This window comes from Anas platyrhynchos, chromosome 1, assembly GCF_047663525.1.
Source record: "Anas platyrhynchos isolate ZD024472 breed Pekin duck chromosome 1, IASCAAS_PekinDuck_T2T, whole genome shotgun sequence".
NCBI lineage: Eukaryota > Metazoa > Chordata > Aves > Anseriformes > Anatidae > Anas > Anas platyrhynchos.
In genome coordinates this window covers 179,685,084-179,710,479 of record NC_092587.1, presented here as the reverse complement: position 1 = coordinate 179,710,479, position 25,396 = coordinate 179,685,084, and the positions used below count along the sequence as shown (strand labels likewise).

At 38.1% G+C, this 25,396-nt stretch overlaps 1 protein-coding gene across 4 annotated transcripts; it reads left to right on the top strand.

The window, feature by feature from the left end:
• The first annotated feature begins 663 nt into the window (after positions 1–663).
• NEK5 (NIMA related kinase 5) lies at positions 664–25,349 on the top strand. 4 transcript variants are annotated; one of them, XM_027471040.3, is made up of 23 exons: positions 664–850; positions 1,653–1,793; positions 3,365–3,461; positions 4,108–4,205; positions 6,170–6,253; positions 6,355–6,425; positions 8,432–8,518; positions 8,941–8,995; positions 10,486–10,686; positions 10,771–10,852; positions 11,069–11,196; positions 14,475–14,674; positions 15,474–15,540; positions 15,878–15,997; positions 17,013–17,096; positions 17,201–17,302; positions 19,048–19,128; positions 19,959–20,027; positions 21,336–21,459; positions 21,656–21,784; positions 22,689–22,826; positions 23,500–23,611; positions 24,002–25,349. In XM_027471040.3, exons 2-23 carry the CDS (start codon positions 1,677–1,679, stop codon positions 24,192–24,194), a joined length of 2,439 nt encoding a protein of 812 aa, XP_027326841.3. In that variant the 5' UTR covers positions 664–850; positions 1,653–1,676; the 3' UTR covers positions 24,195–25,349. The 4 variants fall into 4 exon arrangements, with proteins under 4 accessions (XP_027326841.3, XP_071888684.1, XP_071888686.1 ...); XM_072032583.1 differs by having other exon boundaries at positions 11,066–11,196; XM_072032585.1 differs by having other exon boundaries at positions 664–854; positions 11,066–11,196.
• Positions 25,350–25,396: the final 47 nt, after the last annotated feature.

The window sequence follows — 25,396 nt, the reverse complement described above, 5'->3', positions numbered from 1 at the left end:
CCTTTCTAGCTAGAACACTTGCAAATAACAAAAAAGTAGATATTAAATATATTTGGAGTTGGTAATAGCTTTGTAGAAATATTCAGCCAAAACCATTAGTGCTAACAGCATTGTTTTAATTGCTTTCTTTGTCTTATTTCAAAGAAGTGATGTGACAGTTGTGCATGAAGTTTTTCTTCCTGACAATGTCTTGAAATACTGCATAGCAGGAATAACTGATTTTGTCTGAAGGGCATTTTATGGAAAACATTTAGCTATGCTAATTATTTGAGGCATAGTTCATGCAGCTATTAGTTCTCTGACAATACCTGATGGTGAACTTTTGGCTTCAATGACAAGATTTTTATATATGCCATTTGCATGTGTGGAAGAAACCTCATTTGTTCATTAAAAAGGACAATTTTCCCCATTTTGATAAGGAGATAAACTTCTGCAGGATGCATTACGTGTAATTTAAGTTTAATGGTGCTATTTGGGCTAGCTGTTGGCTACTAAATAGTGATGAGAAGCCTGACAGGGAAGTGTAGACATGACCCCATAACAGCTCTCCCTGGGAGGTGCTTCTGGACTGTGTTAAATAATACTGGAGAAAAAGAAATACGAAAAGCTTTAGAAAATGTCAAGATGTGCAACAGGGCTGTTATTTCTCCTGCGTTGCTCACACCCAAAGCCCCTCACGGCTGCCTGAAGCAGTGCAGCCTCCTTCTCCTCCCGGAGGGGTGCGAGGGCAGTGCCACAGACGCCACACCCCGCCGAGGGCAGGGCAGCCGGGGAAGGCTGCTCATCTTTCGTCTTCCTCCTCCTCCTCTTCCTCGGGCTGGCCTCGGGGGCTCCGGAGGCGGCGGCCGCAGTAGGTACCGCGTCCCCCTGCCCGCACCTCGCCTCAGGGAGGCCCCGGCCATGGCCGCTCACCCGGTGCGCGGCGTCGCCATGGCGACGGTGCCACAGCAGGGCGGGAAGGGGCCCGGGCCGCGGAGATGGCTTCACGCAGGTCGAGGTGGTCTGCTACCGAGCCTGGCTTGCCTTCCTGACAGGAAAAGTGCAGTGTCACCAAATCTTCCTGGTTAAAACTTAGTCCAGCTAACAAGAACAGTATTAGAGTGTGTGTGTGTATTAGCCCTCTAAGCTTGCTTGCGGATAGGTTGCGAATACCCAGTGGTAATGTCCCAGAATACTTGGTCTTTTCTACCAGAGAGAGTTCAACAAGAAACACACTGTAATTTTATGTTTTCCATTAAAAGAACAAGTGTGCAGTATCATTAACTTCAATAAACAATGTCAAACTTCCCAGAATCATAGAATCATTAAGGTTGGAAAAGACCTCCAAGAATAATAGCATACCATAACACTGTAATAACACCACACCATAATACTTTTGCTGCCTTCTCATTTTTTAATTTTAGGGTGTGCTAGGACCGTGTTTCATGCTTTCCGAAATGCTCATAAACTTGCTGCTTAAGTTCAGATCCACAATAATTTGTAGTCTTCCAGGAGATGACATTTTGAGGATGAATCTGCATCATTAATAAAAATGTGATAAAAATGTGAGGAAAAAATACAGTCATTAAAAGTAGTTTCTATTTCAGTAGACAAACTCAGATGTTTTAGCACTGACTACATGCAATACTAATCTGGGGACTCTTTTGTTCTAGCCACTGCTTTAAGATAAAAACATCATGGACAAATATGAAATCCTTAAGAAAATTGGAGAAGGATCTTACGGCAAAATATTCTTGGCAAAAGGAAAACTGGATAATGAGCAATGTGTCATCAAAGAGATTGATTTAACTAAGGTAAAACAACAAAACCTGGATGATAACAATAGTTATTTACAGAATTATGACAACTGCATTTAGCTAATCTATAAGCTTAGGTGTCACATTTGTAGTTGCATCTTGATGACATAAACTTGCCAAAGACTGTACTCTTTGACTGCCTAATTTTAAAAACATAGACTAAATATGTGATTTTATATAAACAGTTTATTTTTCTTTTTTTTTTTTTCAAAGCTTTACCTAGCATACATGATACTACCTGATTTAAGCTTTATAACAGATGATTCAAGTACAACAAAACTATTGCTACTGAAATAACAAGCCATGATTTTGTGATACTTTTCTCTAAACTCTTTCATTTTTTAATTTTTTTTTTAAAAGTTCATATTTTCAGGTATGAGTAATACACAGCAGTCTTTCTGATTCTCATTTATGTGTAAGGCATTTTGATTAATTTCATCTAATTTGAAGTGTCCGTTCTGTAGTTGTCATTATCTCAGCTACATGGCTTAATTCCCTTTCTTTGAGAACAAGGGATGCTGTTTGCTGTGTGTATTTTAGACTTCTGTTTCAGAAGGAGGTGAATTGGTCCATAAGCTCCATGTTTCTTTCTGTGGGCTGTAAAGGCAGGTTAGGGTGGCTAGCTTGGGTAATCAGAGTAATGCCACTCCTAGATCTAGTTCCAAAAAGGCATGCAATTAAACTCCATATGATTTCAGTACAGGGAATTCAGCAGTCAATTTCAGTGAGTGTCTACATGCTTGTGACAGCTCTTACACTCTGTGTTGCACTAGTGAACTTCAAATGTATGAGAGAATCATAACAGAAGCATGAATTTTTATGTGTCAGTTCTAGGAAAAGCTACATAACCTTCAGATTCAAACCCAGAAAAATTGATATGCTAGTAATGATAACTAAATAAAAAATGGTTTCTCTGTGTTCAGAACCAGTAATTCGGTTCTTTCTAATCTCATATTTTGATGTATGCAAAATAGAAAAATTTAAATTAATAGAGTGTTATTACTTACCCCAGTTGTTTAAAAACCACGAGGTGATTACAGAAAATTCTGACTTCAAAGTAGTATGATTTTTCTTATGTGGTAGAGTGTGTCTTTGTAGTATGTGGTATGTCTATGTGTCATTTATATGTTTGATTGTGTGTGTCTTTATTTTCACCTTTTGATTTTTGAATCTTTAAGGATTACGTTTCAAAATTATTTCTTAAGAATGAGAGTAAGAAACTTACTTTTGTAAATGAAAGAGGACATTTTAATAGAATCAGTATGGAATCACTGAAACATGAGTTTACCTCTGTTCACCAACTAAGTTGGTAATAACATTTATGTAGGAATTTTAAAGGTAGACACTTGCCTCTTTGTAAAATATCATAATTTGTTTTTACTTTGATAATGTTCCAGTATATTTACAAACATATGCTGCGAATGTATGTACATCATATGTTCTAGTATTTCTGCATCACCTTGGCACAATCTTTATGTACTTGTGGGAATGATTTGACAGCAATGTAACTGTTATTGAAGAGACTTAAATACATCATTGCTAAAATATAGTTGCTTAATTCTTTGTAGATGCCTGTGAAAGAAAAGGAAGCCTCGCAGAAAGAAGTCATTCTTCTGGCCAAGATGAAGCATGCAAATATAGTAACCTTCTTTGCTTCTTTGCAAGGTTTACTTTCAACATTTTTGTTTTATTTGTGACTATAGGAGTGAAAGGCAGCAGAACCTAGTTTGTTCGTATTGCCCAACCATAAGCCTGTCCCCAGCACCTTACTTATCAGTGGGGTTAGGTGCTGACTCCTAAAAATGAACACAAGGTACCAGGTTTAGTCATCACTTTCTTTCTCCTTGTGGGTGGGTGGGACCAAAAGTCTTAAGAAGCACACACTGGATCCTGAGGGGTCTGCATTGCTTCCCATTGAACTTTAATCTTGACCTTCAACAGAGGTCCAGGGTTTTGTGAGACCTTCCCAGGAGCTGCAATAGAAGAAGAGAGCTTTTGAGCACAGCAGGCAATAGGAAGTAAAATGAATGAGAAACTAGGAAAAATAGGAAAATAGGAAAGAAAACATATCTTGGGTTATCAGTAAGGTTGCAGAAAGGTTTGGCTTGGACTTTGGGACTGAGGGAGAGAGTGGAGTGGCTTTCCAGCACAGGTTCATGCAGGATTGATTTTGGAGGGCCTGTGAAGCAAAGGTGAAGGCTAGTGTCCATAGAGAGCATGCAATTAATGTATGTTTCAGGTGAAATTTAATAATTATTGCTGTATTAATGAGGAATAAAGGAATAAAGGAAAGAAATACTTTTCCTTTCAGAAAACAACAAGCTGTATATCGTGATGGAATACTGCGATGGTGGAGATTTAATGAAGCGGATAAATATGCAGCATGGAGTACTGTTTGATGAGGACCAGGTGAAAGAAGTTACCTTTAGAGGAAAGGATGTTTTATGTAAAACACATTGAATTATGCAGTGCTTGCTACTGTTTCTTTTCTGACCTGTTTTAAAAACTGAACGTTTTAAAGAAACTGATAGTTTTAGTGGGAATTTAGAGTTTCCTTTTAGACTTGTTTAAGATCTTAAATGAATTTATTGACAGTATTTTGATGCCAATGATATTCTTTCCATTGCTCCTCCTATACTGGAGGCACTTTTTCTTAGTAGTATACGTGCTTAGCCAGAAAGGCTTTATTTTTACTTTTACAAGGTGTTTTAGAGGTGTTAGGGGATATATTATATATGAAATTTTCATTCTTTTCTGCTATTTACATCATAGTATATCATGCTTTATACTAGTCAGTGGTAAATCTCTCATTCATTTTATTTGGGTCAAGAATTCTCTGATGCCATTTAAATTGTTAAACTGACACAGAGAAACAAGGCCAGGATTCTGACTGCTTGTGGAGCATGTTCACAGGTATTTCAGTTTGTAAATAGCCACATGTGAGAAGTATTGCAGTTCTCAGAAACAGAATTTCCTATTAGTCCTTCACTTATTCCTTCATCTTTTAAATAACTTTAGCTTTCTGAAGGAAATCTTCTCTTATATGTTGGACTTAGTATTCGGAACTCTAAGGATATTTAATTTTGCGCAGTCTTTCACTTTTGCAGTTGCAATGAAAACTTACCTAGATAGTAGACAGACAATATCTAACATGTTAGTGGAAATCTACTCTAAAGCATAGAAGTGGGGAAAAAAAAAAAAAAAAGATTAAAGGAAAATTTGTGACATTTCTTCTCGCTTTAGTAGGAAAAGAGAAACTCCTTAGTCAGTTGGAAGTGAATTACTGGTTCAGCAGTGGTGAATTTTATGATCCAATTGGGAGTCATAATAGAGGCAGAGAGAACATGAGAGAAAATAAAAAGAGGACAAAATCACAGATCACAAAAAGACAAAACGGAACCAACACACAAACAAACCTTGCCGAGACAGAATGTGGCATATCCAAAGAAAGACAAAGGAATTACAGACAAAAGAAAGGATTATAGAAACTAAAGATGCATCTGACAATCAAGAACAGAGAGCAAATTACCCAATTTAACATAACTTTGTTAAAAAATCTGTATATTTTCAAGTGTATGCCTAAGGAAGTCTAATTTATGACATCAGCCCTATTCAGGAAATCATCTGTGAAATGTTAAGCATTACTAGATAGAAGAATATTACTTGAATTAAAGTTTTCCATGATCATCAGTTGTCCTTAAGATAGGAGTGTGTAAGCACATCTTACTTTTGTTTCTGAATTAAGTTCGGCAGCCATTATTCAATAAATCACATATATCTGGAATTGAATACATGCTTAAGAGTTGTCCTGGGGCAAGGGTGAACTGTTGTGATTACTTACTATCACAAGTTTCTTCATACCTATGTTGTTTAACCACATTTCAGACCTTCATCCTCTATTTCTTCTTTCCTGGACCACGTTTGGTATGATTAAAATATTACAAATGCATGACTTACACTGCTGAGGATTAAGACACCACCCATTTATGGCTTGTTTTTTGAACTAATTTCTAAATAATGGTCTAGTGTTCCTAACTCTTCTTTGACATGATTCTTCAGTCCTTGCTCAGGTAATGGTCTTGTCATAGTCAGTGAAAACTTGACTGGGATACAGAAAGTGGGAATAGGTATTTATTTTCATTTAGTTCCCTGATAGTACTGAGAAAGGAAAGTAAAACTATGGCATTCATTTTACTTATGCAAAAATATTGTTTCCTACTATTCTATGGTGTGTGTGCTTGACTTTTTTTAGATTTTGTTGTTGTCTTTGTTGTACGTATTTCAGTAAGATGTCCCTCTGGAAATTAGAGCCATGCCAATTTATCCACATATCAAATTTATCAGATATCTATTCCTTTTGTCTTTCACCGCAGATTTTGAGTTGGTTTGTGCAGATCTCCTTGGGCCTGAAGCATATTCACGACAGGAAGATTTTACACAGAGATGTAAAAGCACAGGTAGTAAAACTAGAACTGGAAGGGGGGTGATTTTATCATGTCAAAAGACTTAAGCTGTGCCATGTTTCATTGTTGCATACCAGTTTCTTCTTTGTTTGCAGAACATTTTTCTTAGCAGTAATGGAAAGATAGCAAAGCTTGGGGACTTTGGCATAGCAAGACAGTTGACCAAGTAAGCACCTCTTTCATTAGTCTATGATCTACACCAAATGTATCTATTTCTGAATGTTCAGAATGCAACCTGAGTGTGCAAATTGTTTGTGGGCTGTGCTTGGTCTAGGATATCAGGGGTCTGTCACTATATTTTTTTTCTGGTATCCTAAAATGTGCCATCCTGAACATAACCACGGATCCTTGTAACTGGACTCTTGTTAGAGGGTCTTTCCCTCAATCTTTTCCTGTTCCTTATGGAACTGACATAGAAACTCTGGAGGTACAACTGTTCTTTGCAGTCCTTGATAATCACTTCTGGTGCTTCATGAAAAGAAAAAACAGTGAACAGCATTAAACGTTTGGAAATAGTGTAAGAAAAGAGTTTGTTCAGGTCGTACTATTTGTTTTCTTAGTATGTTCTTCAAAACTGTGCCTATACTAACAAAAAAAAAAACAAACAAAAAAAGGCCAGAACCCATTCTTCCCTGGCCCTTAGAGTAAATGTTTTATCATGGCTTGCATCCCTCTGGCTAAACTTCTGCCACAGATGGTGGTCTTTTCTTTATTGGCTCTGGGGACAAGGTTGGCCTAACCTACAAAGTGGCCAGACATTGTCTAGGAGAGTGCTTTTTGACATGGTCAAAACATGTCTAACATGCTAACAAAAGGACAATGCTTGAACTTGATCTCTTTTTGAGCCTGTTGATATCTGTGACCTTGGCAGGATCTCATGGCAACGAAGTTCCACGGTTTGTGGAAATGTAATTTCCTCTGATGATCATTTTGCAGATTGTCCTTCTATTGTCAGTCCTTCTCGGTTGCTTTGTACTCCACCTGCTGCAATTCACTCGTTGCAACTTTTCCTATCCCCAAATTAAATTAATCCAAGCTGAATCACATTCCTGTCTACACAATAAAGACTTTACCCAGCATAGACAATTTATGCACTCTCTTCAGACTTACTTAACTATGTACTGGTATAAAATACCTTAATGCATTTTTCAGGTGAATGTACAGCATAGGTGATTTCTGTCAAGGCCCCATCAGATTGCTTTGGAATGAGGCCTAAATAACGTTGAAAATTTGGTGGTGCATCAGAGCTGGGAAGTTTTGCTGAAAGTAAACCTCAGAATGTGAATGTGCAAGTCTGGGCATTTTGAGGAGTATTTAATAGGTATCTGGGACTTCAGAAACAAAATATTTGGAGCTTGAATGTGCTTTTTCACATGTAACAAGTGAATTAGTTTTCTCAGTCCCTCTTCCTCCCATCCCCTGTGATACACAAAGGCATTTTCATTTCCGTTCTCCACTTCCAAATTACAGATAGTGCCCAATACTTTTATCTTCTGTTAGGTATCCTTCACAGCTCTGGCAGTCAGATTTCATATCCTCAATAAGGAGGGTAACAGTCAGCTTTTATTGACACCTGCTGTAGAGTGAGAGGAATCACTCTGTGATTCTGTTTCTCCACGGACTTCCCAGTGACTCTTGATGACATCCACAGTGTAAATAACTAAAAGCAATTGAAATGAATCCAACAAGTTTTTTATATTTGCTATACCTACATTACAAGTCAGCAGCAAAGATGGGAATAGAATTCATTTACTCCTGCTTTAGTTTCTGGACAGTTGTTCCACCTTCCACAGTTTCTAGCCTGCATGACTGACTGGCACCTATGATTTTATTTCAATGAGTATGTTGGAGGCTTCTAATACTTTGAGGTGAGGTTGACAGCTTTCAGAATCATGTGTTAATGATCATCGTTCCTTGCAAATGTTGATTGCAATGCTGGTGAAAAGTGGGGAAAAGAGAATTCTTGTGATTTCTGTTGAAATGCAAACACTGTTAAGATAGTTGGTCATTTTTACACAGAAATGGGAAGTACTTTAGTGTTTCTTGGGTTGTTTCATTAAGCTATTATTGAACTATTTTAAGAGCAGAAATAAAAACCCCCACAGGCTCTTAACTCAATTGCTTGCAGACTTTTTCAATGTGTAACCCTTTTTATTCACTGTGTTTCATCAGCACTATGGAGTTTGCCTATACCTGTGTAGGGACCCCTTATTATCTGTCACCTGAGATCTGTGAAAATCGACCATATAACAATAAAACGTGAGTCTCTGTTTTCTTCATATGCTTGTTCATGAGGGCGTGCAGGCACAAGAGAACTTAATGTAAATAATGTCATGGTTTACATCAGTATTTCTGCAGGGCACCTGGAATTTCACATGCATCAGCTAGAGGTAGAGCTCTTCAGTCCCTCTAGGAATATTAAGCAGGCATCATTTATATCCTGTGCCTCTTCCAATAATAATAATAGTACCTGGTTAGGTACTGTAGAAACATTGGTGCCACAACAAAAAAAGAAATTTAAGGTTTTCTTTTCACTGCATACTAAGGAATATCAAAAGTTGCACCAATATTAATCTTCATTCGATGATGCTAGTAAATTTGAGAGCTGGAAAAAAATATTGATTACATCTATGAAAAATATTATAGGCTTTTCCTGAAACCTGAATTCCTTTTATTTACAGAGATATTTGGTCTCTTGGCTGTGTGCTCTATGAGCTATGTGCACTAAAGCATCCTGTAAGTATCTTAGAATCAGATCAATATCATATTATTAAAAATAGAGTGAACAGCCTGGAATATATGTAGTTATAACAATATTCATAGACAGCTACTAGTATTATTTTCAATTTACTTCTTGATAGTAAAGGATGACTGCCAATGTTTAATATTTTGTATTGAATTTTTTTGAGCATACTATAATACAATATATTATATTGTATTTCTAGAATTTTTATGTGTATATATAAGTCTGTCGAACATATATTTACTCTTTAATAAGTACTATACTTTCTGAAAAGGCAGATGGAAAGAATTAAAGCTGTACTTCAAGGCTTTAGGCACATGATTTTATTCATTTCTATTTGAAAACACCAATCTGTACTCGCTAAAGAGTTTGAAACCTACATTTCCCCGGAGAGCATTTCAAGTCTCAAGAAACATTTTCCTAGAGGTCGTATTTTGTTTGGAAGCACATTCATGTCAAAAGATAACTGAGACAGCATCTTTAGGAAGCTGTGCTGTCCTCTGTATGATCTAAGCCTCAAGTAATCCTCAGCCTGTGAATGTGGAGAAGGGAACAAAGCAGAGACTAATCCCAACAACAGGAAAAGGGTTGGATTCCTGGGCCCAATTGAAGTTGACCTGGGCATCAATGTGATCAAAGCTGGCAGAGCAGCACTGGCAGGGAGAGCAGTTGTGCTGAGCTGATAACAAGGGAGGAATATTCCAGATTTCACAAAGTGAGAAAAAATCATTATTTCTTCTTATGAATATTAGCTATTCTATTTCATATTGCTGCCTTTTTTTTTTTTTTTTAAATTTGAAGGCAGGAACTAGATGCTGATGTAGAAGGGAAATGCAAGAGCAAATTTGGGTTACAACACCTTCAAATTATCCAAGTAAATACAATGGTAATTTTAGAAAACTGTTGCTTTCAAAATTAGTTTTGCTTGTCTTAGGCCCTAAAAATTAGATTGATGCTGATATATTAAGAGATCGTCTGACCAGAGAGGACTGAGTCAGCTGAGTGGCATCAGTTGTTAAAAATCAGGTTGTATCCTGGATCCTGAGAGAACACAGACCACAGAGGCTAAGTTGTGGGAACCGAGGTTTTAAAGGTGAACCCTCTGAAAGCAGTATGTATGTGCGTCTCTGCTGAACAGCTTTTGGCAAAAATCATGATGTTGGATTCTGGAAAAAGTGTGTCTGTGTTATTGTATGACATTGTACGACATGTGACACTACGAAAAAACTCTTCCAAGTGCCAAAGCTATCAGACCTGCTGAGTCATGGAGCTTAAACTAGGAGAACGTAACCAGCAAGTACAATCAGAGAGTGGTTCTGTTGATCTCCCACAGCAAACTATGGATAGGGAGAAATTGTTTGTGAAGAGATTGCATAGCCCAGGGCTTCTGTCCACAAGTACCCTTTTCAAATGTGGGTGTTTAGTCCATCATTTCCAACCAGCAGTACTTATTGTCCTCTTTCTGTTGTTTTCATTGATTAAGTTTGAAGGCAGTAGCTTGCACCAGCTGGTGCTGAAGATTTGCAGAGGATATTTTCAGCCCGTGTCTCCCAAATATTCGTATGATCTGAGGGCGTTAATTTCCCAGTTGTTTAAAGTATCTCCAAGAGATCGACCATCGGTGAATTCTATTTTGAGGAAGCCCTTCTTGCAGAAGCTTGTTCTCAGATATTTGCCCCCTGAGGTGAGTGCCTTGTACTGCTGCTTGCCAAGAGAGAAAGGTGTATTGTGTTATAAACAGTTCTGTCTGGTACTTTTTTGTTGATAGTTAACACAGGAAGAACTCAGTCTCGCTTTGATAAATAGAAGAAAGCCTTCAGCATCACAGCCTGGAGCCAAGCTGATACAAGGTAAAGATAATATTTAATGATTTTAACACTGGTTCTACATTAACATTTGCTAGTTGTGATATACTTGATGGTGATAACTTTCTCCAGTAGTCTTTGCTGCACATTTGGATACAAGAACTTCAGAAAAATTTGGAAATAAAAAAAAAAAAAAAGGAGAGAACTGAAATCTTGTAGAAAGCACAGAGGGTAACTTGCTAATCTTTTATTTTTAAGAAGAATGTAAGCTTCAAAAAAGGAGAGTGCAAGACCAAGTTACTTCAGAATCTGGAATGGTGGCACCTGTTGAGACACAGGGATTCTTTCAAAGAAATGAATGGAAACCTTCAGGAGGGCAGCAGCCTCAGGTAGAGTGCATCCACATTGCTGATAACACTGAATTATCTTAGAAGGCAAATTCCTGCTGTTAGAAGAGGTCCTTTAGAAGGCTTCTTTAAGATACATTAAATCCAACCTAATGCCTACACCAAGTTAGTGGAGACAGTTAAGGACTCCAGAAAGTCCAGAAAGGACTGTTTTAGAAAGCCTGAGTGGGAAACATGGAGTTTAGGCTGCTTCAGCCTGGTCCTTTGTAACAAAAGCAGTCAGGCACATTTCGCATTTATGTTTATACAAAGGCAAATGAACCTTGGGCTTGCATTTCTGCTATAAAAGCAAACGTACTGATTCTTTTATGTCACACCTCCTGAGGGCCCATTCGTGGGCAAAACCAGTGGTGCCCAGTGCCCTCGTTTCAGATAAAATTAAAACAAACTGGGATAAAACCTTAGAGCAGGAAGCCCCAGTTCCTCACAATGACCTGTGTCCCTCCCTCATTTTCTACCTCATTGTTTCCTCAAGCTGTGTGCTATCTCCAGCCTCTTACTTGGTATCACTTCCCACCTTCAAGAGTGTGTAGCACTCTCGTGGGTGCTGACAAACTAGAGCAAAGCACAGTTAGGATATGGGAGCTCCCAGCAGTAATTGCATGCTGCAGTTAGGGTAGATTAGCTGATGGTAGAGATCTGTGGAATTCCCAGAACTGCAGCCCTCGAGCAGTCACTAAGATGCCTGAGGACAGTGCTGGCCCAATGCAGAACATAGTACTTGGTTTTCCTCATAGTTCCATTTGTGCATATCCATGCAAGTGCAGAGATGTTGGCTGAGTTTCCTTTCATCGTGCTCTGCTGTAATCAGAGGCAGAATTTTGTCCACAGTGTTTTGATCTGCCAGACATGCACTAATGTTATCAGTGAACATGTTATCACATGTTCCCACAGTCTTTCATCATCCAAATGAAGAAAATAGGTTGTGTTTTTTTTTTTTCTCAGGGTAGTGAGGATATTTGCATAGTGTCATGCTTTGAATGAGCTGCTTCAGGGTTCACAGAATCACAGAATATTTGAGACTGGAAGGGAACCCTAGAGGTCATCTTATCATCTCTACTCAAGCAGGGACACCCAGAGCCACTTGCCCAGGACCACAGCTATATGACTTTTGAAGATCGCCAACAACTGAGATTCCACAACCTCTCTATTACTGTGAGATCACCCTCACTGTAAAAAATGTTTTGCTTATTTTCAGCTGGAACTTGCTGTGTTTCAGTTTGTGCCTTGACCTGCTGCAGTACTTTGCCTAACGCAACCCAGGATACCGTTAGCCTTTTCTTGCCACAAGTTTTCATGTTCAGCTTGTCCACCAGCACCCACAGGCCCTCTTCCTTGCTGGGTGCCCCCAGCCTGTACTGATGCCTGGGGTCGTTCCTCCCCAGGTGCAGGACTTTGCACCTCCCCTTGCTGAACTCCAGGAGGTTCCTGTCAGCCCATTTCTCCGGCCTGCTGAGGTCCCTCTGGACGACAGCATGACCCTTGGCATGTCAGCCGCTCTCCCCAGGTTCTTGTCATCAGCATCTTGCTGAAAGCACACTGCCCCATCACCCAGATCGTTACCAGAGATGTGAAGCAGGATTGGGCCCAGTATTGACCCCTGGGGTATGCTGCTAGTTACTGGCCTCCAGCTAGGCTTTGCAACATGATCGCCTCTGGAGCCAGCCAGTTTTCAACCTACCTCTCTGCTCATCCAGCCCACACTTCATCAGCTTCTCTGTGAGGATCTTTTGGGGGATGGCATCAGAAAGTAGTGGAGAGAAGGCAGGCAGTACCCACTGCTCTCCCTTTGTCTTCCAAGCTGCTCATTTCCTTGTAGAAGGCCATCAGGTCAGTCAAGCATGACCTTCCCTTTGTGAATCCGTGCTGACTACTCCTGAGCACCTTCTTGTCTTTTACGTGTCTGGAAATGGTTTCCAGGACAGTGGGGCCTGTAGTTCCATGAGTCCCCCTTCCTGCCCTTTTTGAAGATAAGATTGGCATCTGCTTTCCTCTCACAAGTGCCATAATCAGTCAAAGCCAATAATAGACGGTGGCTTCGCAATGACATTTGCCAGCTCCCTCAGCACTGGTGGGCACATCCCATCAGGGCCAGTGGACTTACTTCTGTCCAGTTTGCTCTTGTATTCTCTACCCTGAACCTCTTCCACCTGGGGTATATCTTCTTTGCTGCAGACTTTCTTGGAGGGGAGAAAGAGTGCAAGCTTTGTTGCTCATGGTTCTCAACACTCTTATTTAGATGGTCTGATTTGTTTTCCCTACTGCTCGAGATTGCCGTACTTCTGGATACCGTACTTTAAAACTTCATTCAGGGAGGGACAACAAGTACACTTCCTGAAATTACCTCTTCCTTGGGATCATTACTGGCAGTAGAAAATTTTCTTCTATAAATGTGAATCTATATTGTGCTGGACTATATAATCTATATAATCTGGACTATGCTGTAGGTAGATGAGCTTATTTTCAGTGTTTCTAAGGAGCAATAATTAATGTATTTACCATCTAAGGAAGGGATACCAAGCTGATTTTAATTTATGCAAGAAAAATAAGCAATATTCCGCATTTTGCTCATACCCCATGTAGTAATTTTTAGTCTCCCACCAAGAAAGTGTTTGTGGATGTCATACTGCAGTTCTTTTTTGTCATGCAGCAGCAGCTAGACAATCACCTTTCTCTTCATTGTTCTTATGAGATGGAAAAGACAGCCTTGTCACAAAGCAGAAATACAGGAATGTCTCATCACAGTGAGGACTTGGAGAAATCAAAGGCAAGCTCCCACAGGCACATAATCAAAGAGATTATGCACAAGCACAGTGCTTCCCTGAAAGCAGCAGTCTGCATGTTTATGACCCACAACTACATCCCAGATTCCCCTCACTGTCACATGTCAAAATAAAGCTCTCCTGGAATTAACTCAGTGCTTTGGGCTTCAGAACGATGGCGTGGCTCAAGGGCAACCAAGGTGCAGGGTACAAAGCCCCGCGCTGACTGACATGCACAGCATGGGCTGCTGCTAAATCACAGGAGCTGATGGAACAGGGGAAAAGGGAGAGACCACAGTAATATTAAACACACTCTGTATGTAGTAAATTAGGAAGTTTCTGCTTTATTTGAGAAAAGGCTTGGAGAACATAACACTAACTCTACTGTAGACAGCCTGTATTACCATGCAGCTCATTATGGGGAGGACAGGAAATATTTCACACTGGTATTGATACAAATGAATATGGGGCAATTAACATTCTTTATTGTATTTTCAGCCACAGAGCTCCAGATTTAAGATGGCAGAAAGGCCAGAAAATATCAGAGCGCTTGGCCATTATGGTCATTACTATGATAAACTTGACAACTTGCAGAGGAAAGGTAATGCACATTATGACCTGTCTCACATCAGCCAAAGAGTTGAGGAATACTATAAACAAAAAGGACAAGTTGCGCCTCCACCCCCCCAACCTGACGGGTAAACCTTTCTCACTCTTTATTAGTAGTGACCAGTCCTGCATGTTTGGAGTTATCAGCCTTCCCGATTAACTCATTCAGTATAATTCCTTCTCTGCTTGTTCTTTGATATTTTTTTTTTACTTAAGTTTATTGTACAGTGTAACTCCTCTTTCTGTTCTGCATGTATTTTCCTGATGTTTGAAATTTTATTATCAAAATATCTCCCCAGTCTCAGCGTTTCACTGGATGTGGAGTAAAACTCAAGATAAGCACTGTCTTTCCTTCCCACCAGCATCTGAAAGATCTAAAGAGCAAAAGCTGTTCTGTACTTCAGGGAACAGAGTAGGAGGCAGGCCATGCAAATGTTGTCTTCCTGCAGAGCTTACATTTTGGTTTCAGATATAAAGGCGTGTTCTCCAGCAGTCTGTGTACTTTAAAGTCTTTCTTTTACAAAGCAGAGGTAGAATCTTTTATTTTTACTTTTGAGATTGTCTGTCCATTCCACAATTTATCAATATTTTGAGGATCAGGAAAAATAACATAATTTTCACTAACAGTCTCATGTACTATTTATCAAATAGAAGGTGAAGAAGAGCTTTGCTCTTCAGTAGACTAAGGTAACCAAAATAATAGCAAGGGGAACGCCCCAAGTCAGTATGTTTTCTGTTTGTTATTTTACTCTTGGTCCATATTTATACATATTTTATCCATCCATCCATACTTATGTAGTACAAACACAGCTGGTAGAAAATTATTTGTGCAGAAGATAGAAGCTGTGAAATAAAGTATAGTACGTGAACATCGCTTTCTTCTCTCAGGCCTGCAGAATATCTTCAAAGGCGTTTTGAAGCCCAGCAGTACAAGATTAAAGTGGAAAAACAGCTGGTAAGTAAGTACTGAACCACAGAACAAAATCTGTAAAAGAAACTGATTGCAAATCCCAAAGATGAATTGATGTCTTTCCAACAGACTGTGGCACTGTCAGATAGAAAGCTCTGCTCTAGTGGGTCTGCTATCTGCTCTACAATGGTCATCTTGAGGTTTTATTTTCTAGTATCAAACTATAGCATTGTAAAATTCTACTGTGACTCTTACCTGCAAAAATACACAGTTGTCAAACATCACTCTTCAGGGGAAGGGGAAAAGTGAACTGAATAGGCCCTGATGAAAGGGATTCAAAATGAAAATTCCTTTGCTCTGGGATTTATTTGTACACCCACAGGGACTGTGGCCATCCTCTGCTGACCCATATCATGACCAAATGCAGCAGCAGGAAATAACAGAAGAGCATCTCAAATTGCATCACCAGGACATGTCTAGAAAGAATGAAATGAAAGAACAGGTAAATAAAATATTTTCCCAAGTTGCTTAAAGCTGTTTTCTTACACTCCTTGACAATAGTGTTCTTTATGTGAGATTTTTTTTTCCATTGGGCCACTAGGAAAATATAAGCTCTGTGCTCATCTGGTTCCATCTTGCAGAAGCCAGTGAGGACTTGCACAAAAGCTGACCTCCAGAATCATTTTAAAATCTAGAAAATCTAAATCTAGATACATGGAAATAAATCTATTTATAAACAAACAAAGAAACCTAAATACATTAAAATCTAAATACATGGAAACATGTAAATACATTTAATCCTTGTATCTTTGATTTATATAAAAAAAAAGTCAGAATAAATATATTAGCTTTTAACATAATGGTCAGACTTCGGAGTAGGAACATACTCATCATGCACACATTCTTCAAAGGCTGCTGCTCTTTAATTCTACAAAGTCTGTACTAAATTTTATAAAAATGTGATTTCATGGATTTGTCTATTTGTACCAGAAGTAAAATGGGACAGACTGTCTTGTAAACAGTAACAGAAATGTAACAAAAGACTGCCTTCCATCCAAATTTGAAGTTTTTGCTTCAGAGCACAGGAATGGTGAATCTTCTTCAACAGAAGACTGCCAAATTCTGTTTTATTTTGGGGAGGAGGTTGCAATACAATAAATGGTTTATAATTTTTTTTGTCCTACTATTTTCTATTTTATGATTGTGAATTTGGAGTCATTACTCAGACTATCCTTAGTTTATTCTTGGAATTGACTATTTTAGGTGTAACTAGACAGAAAATCCAGCATAAAACATTCAGAAAAGCTTCAGAAGGGTTAAAGTCTGGAACAGTTATAACTCCTAAATCTCCTGTTAATAGGAAGTATCAGGCAATCTTTAAAATAGGCAGTAGTGGACACTGATCCTTTTTTCTCACACATACACAGTTTGATATCCATGGAATATTTTGTTCAGCTAGTGCTGTTTCTGTATGTCTTTCTAATAACTATGTGTTCTACCTTACTGTTGTTTAATAGGAGTACCTGAAACAGTTACAGAAAATTCGGGAAGAATACCACAGCAATATAAAAGAATTCAGATTCAGAGCAGGAATACTTCAGGTAGCAAAGCTCAAACATGCATGCAGTCATTTTTCCTTCTCCTTTTTTAAGGTTGTACACTTAATTAATTATTGAAATGAAAATTTTATAAACCTGTTCCCTAGGACAATCAAAAAATACAAGACAAAACCTATCTGGTGAGGCAAGGGAAAGCTGAGAACCTGTCTGAAACCACAGATACAGCTGGAACAAAAGAGTCACTTGAGGTATCTCTAGTCTAAACAAAACGTTTTATGCATGGCCTTTGATTCACTCTGCAAGAGTCCTGAAAAATGCTAAAGCTTAAATCTTACCTGATGTTTGTGCCACATCTGAAAATCTTCCTAGGTTCCTTTCTTGAATAGCCTGGAAACTTTACTGGGATAAGCTCTGATTTGTTTTGGTAATTGCTTTTCCCCTATACTTATTGGGAGGTACTTTTGCTTCTTTTCCTTTTGTGGTGTATTTATTTTCCTTGATTTCTGAGTGAAGTAAAGAAGCCACTCACAGTGCAGACCTTCAGGAGAATCCTGTGCAGGAGATACAGTAAGCATGAGCTCAGAGTAGAACATGAGTACTTTTCCTGTAAGGATCCTATGTAGGGCATATGTTTCAATCCAGTTTTGTGTGGACTCCTTACTTAAACAGAAGATTGGGAGAAACAAGAGGAAGAAACAGAACTAAAGATTTCAGCTACAGGAATCCATCACTTCTTTGTCATCAAATACTACCAACACAGGCACTGGAATGGATTTTCAGAATTGTTCCACTTTTACTTTAAAATGCTGGTGTGATGAAAACCAGATGAGGTTTCCAGACCACAGGGAGTTTTGCAGCAACAAGTCTGCTTCTCCTCAAGTGAAAAGAATGAAAGCCTCAGCTTCTTAAAATTTATTTCAGTGTGCAAAATGCCAGCTTATTCTGAAAGGAAAACAATGCTGAGCTGGCTAATAGGATTCTTCAGTCAGAATTTCCTTCATGTAGTGCAGGATTTCCTGCACTGCTCAGCAGCAAGGGGCAGACCTCCACATAAACTGGTGACAGACATTGCTACCCTGCTGCAGCTGGAACTTGTGCCAAAGCTGCCAATATAAGTAGGATACTCTTCAGTGATATTCATGGACCCTGGAGCTGGCTTTTACTAAAATTACACCACACATCATTCGGTGGGATAAGCTGCACTGTACACCATCAAGGCCACAACAGGACAGAAATGTTATTCCCATGGGAAAAGCATAATAATAAATAAAAGAAAAGGTTTTATACCTGTTTGATGTCACCTGTTTGATGTCACTTAATTCATGGACACTCCACCTACTGGAGAAACTGCATAGATATTTCCAAAAAGTACAACCTGTGAATTTTTGTGGCTTCACCTGAGGTTGAGGACATGTCCTCATAGCAGGAGGTCACTGAAGGAGCTGTATGCAATTATTTACTTTGCTTTTATGTGGCATATTCTAACACAGAGCGCAGGAATATGCAGAAGGTTATTAAATAGCTTTTAGGTGTTAACCAGCAAACAGGATAATATGAAACACGGCTAGACTTTGTACGGGTATAGGTTTCAATTATAACCTTGATTTTCATGACTCCCAAAGTCTGCCGGAATGAAATCAGCCTGAGTCATCTTGCATATGATCATAGAAAAGAAAAGATGCATTGTTTCTGGACACAGTACTATATTCTCGAAACATGTTTTTGAAAAATCAGAGGTTGCACTTTATGCAAGGTTTCCTGTTTTTCTGCTAGATAAGCCAGAATTACGTCTTTCAGTATCAGAATCTAAATAAAGCAATGAATGAACTATTCTTATTGATATATATATATAAAAGGAAATCAGTGGTAATATTTATTACTAAAAAGAGTCTTTTTATGTATGTATACAGTCTTTTTATGTATGTGGGTATACACATACACTGGTTCCAAAGCGTGCGTTTTAAAGTTGTTGATTTTTTTTCTCTATCTCCAGAACATGGAAGAAAAGTTTAAACAAGTCAGACTCCAGGATAAACAAGGTCAAAACATTTTAGAGAAGGAATATAGCACAAAGGTATCCATACTTAGTATTTTTTATTCGTGTGTGTGTGGTTTTTATCCCCCATTTTCTTCTTAAATCTGTACATTTCAAACAACTCTGTTATGCCACAGTAGCTCTGGAAATCAAGTTATTTGAGAGTCAGATAAGAGTGCTGGTCTACTGCTGTTTGCTAAAAGTTTCTGTGGCAGGATAGAATCATTAAGAAAAGAAACGTATAGCAGAGCTTTTCTGGTCATTTGAGGGAGGCTCCCTCTAAATCTTCTCAGGCAGTAATCAATCCCCACTTACTCAACTTTATATCAAACTCTAAGTGAAGCCACTGTTAATTTCTTAATATATTTTGTAAAACTTTCTTCTCTACCATGCTTCTAAATTGTAAAAGGGGCTGGGAATTGAATGGAAATGCACGTAAGATATTAGGAAAATTTCTGATAAGATAATAAGATAATATAATTCTGAAGTGGTCTAAAGGTGTTTTGTGAAATTCTGCACTGAAGCAGTGCAGTATTCAAATATTAATAATGGCTGGGAACCAACTGTATGAACCAACTCCGTGTAATGCAATGATTTGAATGAAATGATTATCAAAGACATCTTTTCTTAAAATGTTCCAGCCTTCTCTAGTGGATGCAGTCATTTGAAAATATCCATAAGGTGTACCTCAGAGCAATCTATTTTTGTCCTGTTTGTTCAACTTACCTTGTTAAACAGAAGAAAATTGAAGTTATTTTAATAGAAAAATAATTTTCAAGTTCCATTTAAATTCCATGTCATCTGTGTACATTTAATTAAATGTTTTTATTTAATAGCCTATCTTAATGAAGTGTCTGAATTTTCTTCAGGGAGGAATAAAGTTTGAAATTAATTTAGATGAATGTGTTCCTGAGGAAGACAACATTCAAGAAGCAGAGGTAGGCTTTGGTTATATTCAAAGCATTTTCTTCAGTAATCTGAAACCATGACAGTAGCTTCGTGAGGTCAGGTTTAACTGTTTATATTACTGTCACCCTCTACCTGTGTTATAATGAAGCTTCACCTTGAGGCTTTGTTGACATATTGCATATATCTGACTTTCTTCGAGGAGATAATTGCTTGAGAAATTGGATGGTATCTGGGTCAATCTTTCACATGAAAAGTGGTGCAGATATTTTAATTTTGTAAATTGGGCTGAGGGGGAAAACACATCTCAAAAGTGCATTAGTCTGCAAATGCCGGATTTGATTAGTGAATTTAGTACGTTTCTTTGAGTATTTTCTGAAATGATAATGGCCACTTCTACAATTATTAGCTACACTGCTTTTAAAAATGTGGTTATTACTTCTTGAAAATGAGAACTTACTACACTTCTATAGAAAACTTAACTCTGCAAAATCCATATCAGTTTATATATGCTAGAAAACTACAGATGTGACTCAGTCTATACCAGTGAACACTACAAAACCAGAAATTCCTGTGAGGGCTCTTTTGTGCTTGAAGCTTATGCATGTAACAGACCAAAAGGAGCAAGCAAGACCAGTAGCCTCTGGCAGGGTATAAACTACGCAAGTCCAAGGTCAGAACCTGAGTCTTGTCAGGCTATTCCTTCTGGTGCTGCTTCATTTTCAAGATAGGTCAAAACTGAGGGAGTGACCATGGCCAAGACACATGCAGGATTTATACTATCAGTAGGAACAGCATTAATTGAGCTGTGCAAGAAGAAAGTCAGTATCATTACAGAGAAATGGGACCATAATTTAACTTTCTGCCTATTACAGTTTCTGGAGAGAACTTGACAATGTAATCATGCTATCCATGGCTCAGAAAGGGGATTTTTCAACTGAGCAGAGGGTTTCTCTGGCAAAGTACACAATTGTTATTCAAAATTATTCTCTAAGCCTATTACATTTGTTTTGTTTTCATTCAGGTGTAGCCTGAATGAAATGTAGCCTCTTTGGCTTGCATGAGGCTTTTTCCATCCTTTCTGGGGAAAGTTTGGTTGTCTTACAGTAATACAACGAAGTTCCTGCCCATTCTTTGACTGAAATACCCTCCTCCCCAATAACACTAAAAGCTTGGCTTGGTAATTGTGTTATTTCAATAGTACATTAGCACGGCTGTTTCTTCTTACTAGGATTATATCACAAAGCAAGAATATTACTGTGATGAACCAGGCGTTATTTGGAAATAATGGAAGTGAGTTATTCTCCTGTATATGTTTTCTCCTTCTATTGTTTTTTCAGGTACAAGATAAAGTCAATGAGATGTTGACTTCCGTGGATGGGCAGAATCTTAAGGAGAACGTGGTGGAAGTTTATGAAGACCCCATGGACGGGGCTTTGGAAGAACTTTCTGGATACCAAACAGGTATTTCTTAAGGAAATGTGATACATAGGATTAATCCTGAAAATTAGTTAAGAGTAAGGTAAATTCAGTAACTGTAGGTTATAGCAAATTTGTCTGATGTTTCTCTCTCATTATAATATCTTATAATCAACACAATTCCACTGAAATCTATTTTTTAAAAATGAAATAACTTTGCCTTCTCTTTTCTTTCCCTTAGAGTCCAGTGATGCAGGTGATACTGAAGAAAGCAGGAAGCAGTGGCAAACTGGAACCCCCCAGACACTATTGAATTTTTTAGCCAATGCTGATGTCACATCTGTACATCCTATGGCTGAAAATGAATTTTGTAAGAAGGTTTTTATGTTTTCCAGTGAGTTACATTAGGGAGCTACTAAAATTCAGCCAGACTACTACATACTTTTGCAAACAAAATGGGTTGAATGGGCTGAAAACGCCTGTCAATGCAACTAACTTCCTATGTATGTATGTCAATGTAACTTAACTTTAAATGCAACACCACCACTTCCTTGGGCCTTGAGATGATGATATACAAAACCCAGGCAGTCTGTGGCCAGCCAGCCAAGAACGTGGGGGAGTTCTGGCTTCCCACACCACCCATTACCTTTGCTGCACAGTCACAAGTGCACCCTTATACAGGTCTGGCTGTGGTGATGCTCTTTTTCTGGAGGTGAATAGCCGTTTTCTGACTGTGCCAGGCAGCTCCAGTGACTGGGTGCTGGGAACAAGGGGCTCCAGTATTCCCCTGTTCTCCCATTACCCCAGACACACAGAAACAACCTGATTTTTTTGCATGGATAGTCAAAACAAAGCGGAGTATTGTTAGTATGTCACTTCTTGTTTGCCTTAGATGATGAACACTGGGAGCAAGAAAAACTGGAACTTCTGATTTTTTCAGCCCTAAGAAGCCACTAAATTTGTGAATAAGGACAACTCAATGAAGCTGCACCTGTCTATTCCAGGCCTAATATGCTTATTACTTGAGCATTAAAACTGGCATTAAGAAGGTTTTAGTGACAAATAGTCTAGACTATTTTTTTCCCTCTACAGTATCAATCAGATCAAATACTTTTTTTTTTTTTTAAAGAGAAAATATTCCACAAGGGAAAAAAATCAGATTCTAGCATTACACAAAAGGAAGAAATCAGTGTCCATATTAGAAAGTCTAATTCTAGCAGAAGTGCCAAGCCACAGTGATGATTTATTGATCTGAAAACCTTCCTGTTCTTCAGCTGACCATGTCATTCTGCCTGAAGACATCACAGAAAACAGGAAGCAATGGAAACAAACAGCACCCGGGACACTCCTGAGTATCTTAGCAAAAGCAGAGCTGTCTAATGCCTCCTTCATCCAGCTTGAAGAAGAAATAGGTAGGACGTCCATTACTGCCAATATTACAAGGTTTTCTTTATCTTTTTATTTATCTATAATATCTATTAAAATACCACGCTCCCTCAACACCCAGTTCTGCCCTGTTACTCCAGCTGACACCGTGAAGCACATTTGTACCCAAACGGACGGGTTGCTAGTGGATTACACACAGCATTTAGCCATTAGGTACTAAAACAACAACTCTTGTCATTGTTCTCCCGCCTTTCATGTTGAGGTTGCCTTTCAGTCTTTGAAAATGAGAACTTCTAAGGAATCACAGCTGCTGCATTCAAGCAGCAATTTTCAGTCTTTCCCAATCTGTAGTCCCCTAAATTTTCCACTGAAAGTGCAGGTTTGTGTATTAGGAACTTGAATCTACCAGCATCAGATTTACCTTTTCTTACCCTTTATAGTTTTGTGGTTGCAGCCTACAAACATAACGAAGTTGCACTGAGCAGAAGTTATAAACTACTGACTAAAACACACGTGATCCAAGTCAGTTATGCACAGTACTTACATTGTTGGTCACTGGGGAAAAAAATCAAGCATTTACTTATTTTCTATTACTTTACATACACCTTTATAAATTATATATAATAATTTATATTTTATATATATAATTATTATTATATATGTGTAATACAAATAAAGGAATGTTCTCTCCCTTTCCAGAAGGGAAATTAATCCTGTCACCAAAAGAAAGCAAGGAAAATGACTCAGAATCATGCTCCAGTGTTGCTGTTGATGATGGCAGACTTGAGCCAAGATCAGATGATGAGGACACGTAAGTCAAGCACTTCAATAGAAAAAGCTATACACATGAAATGACTGGATGCATTGCCTAAAGCTTTTCTCCTCAGTTCTTTTAAATTCATTAATGAAGACAAATTGTTTTACAGTCTGCTGATCTGATTTTCAATTCTCTAATTTGTCATATGCCAATGCTGACATTAAAAATGTTATGCAGAATTGTTAACATGGCTCTGCAACTGTTTGTTTTTTTTTACCTTATAAATATAGGTAAACAATCAGAGATGGATGAAGAAGCAGTTCATATTTCATGTGTAGTTTGCATTTTCTTTACAACACATTAAAAAAAACCTTGAAGGCTTTTAAACTAGAAACGCTCGTAACAGATACATAGAATTAATAAAACTTCATTTCAAATTCGCAGGAATTTTGAAGATTCTGAAGATGAACTGAGACGTGATCTGGAAGAATCTCTGGAAAAAGTGATAACTGCTCCAACAGAGAGAAACATAGAGTCTTCCAAGCTTTCAATAAATAGAGGTCAAACACATGAAGAAAAGATGAGCTTACCTAGCAAACTGTTTGGAAAAGCTAATGATGATTTAGAAAATAACTGAGTCACTTAGTATTGACACAAATAATTAAAAAGTCAAGCAAGAAGCAACAGCTACATAGAGTACCAGCATGGTTACTGTTTCAGACCATTAATATCCTTGAAATTTTAACCGCAGCAGTGACAAAATTAGAAAAAAACAGGTAGCTGACATCAAATGCCAAGTAAACCAACTACTTTTCAACACTTAACAATTAAAATTGAAAGGGTTTTTGCCATTTTTTTAGAAGGAAAAAAATAATCAGGCTAATTTTAGATGTCTACTATTTGAAAAACTGTGATCCAGATTAAAATGCACTTTTCTTTCTTTTTCTAAACTACGTGGGATATCTCTAACAACTTGTTTGGACAAATTTCTGACTGAATACTCTTTAACCATTTTTGTATCACATTTCCTACTCAGTGTATGTTATTTCTGTAGATCGATCAACATCCTGTTTTAAGAAGCTTTAACAGCTTCTCATAATCTGAGTAGCACTAATGAAGCTTTGTAATTCCAATAGTTTAATTTGCATAGCACAGACTGCACACAGTACTTCCAACTATTGAGCAGTTTTATACAGTAGGAGTAAAAGGTTTTACTAGCACCATGAGAATCACGTGTTCCCCAGTTCCTAGCATAGAACAAGGTTCCAATGGTTGAACAATGAGTTCTTCCAAACAGTGTCATTAATTCAGATGAAGTTTAAATAAAGGGGAAAAAAAACACATTCTGAAGTGATTTCAGTAGCGTTCTGCACTTCTTAGTTTGCTATGCAACATAAAATACTGCTGTGATGGCTCAAAGTCTCCACTTTTGCTGTGAAAGCAGATGTTTTTAATATGTTTACTTTCTTCTCTTTTATAATGAGCAGTAGCTTAGAGCTTCAAAGTTCTTATTTGCATACCATCTAATTATGTTCTCTAATCTAGACCCTTCTATTCCCAAGGAACAGAAAACTTCAGAATAGGGCTAGAAAAATACCACTTATCCTACTGTAAAAGGACACAAGGTAATAGCTAATGTGAGGAGGATAGACAACTGCAATTATTATGTGTAGCAAAAAAGCAAGCAAGCAAATACCATAGGATTGATCTAGAGGAATCGCTGTAGGTGATGAAATCTCATTCAAACCCATTTGAGAACCAGCTAATTAACCGCTAGAAAAAAAAACAAAAACTTCTGGGTACAAAAGCAATCAAACAAAAACGTTGATTTAAAAGTAG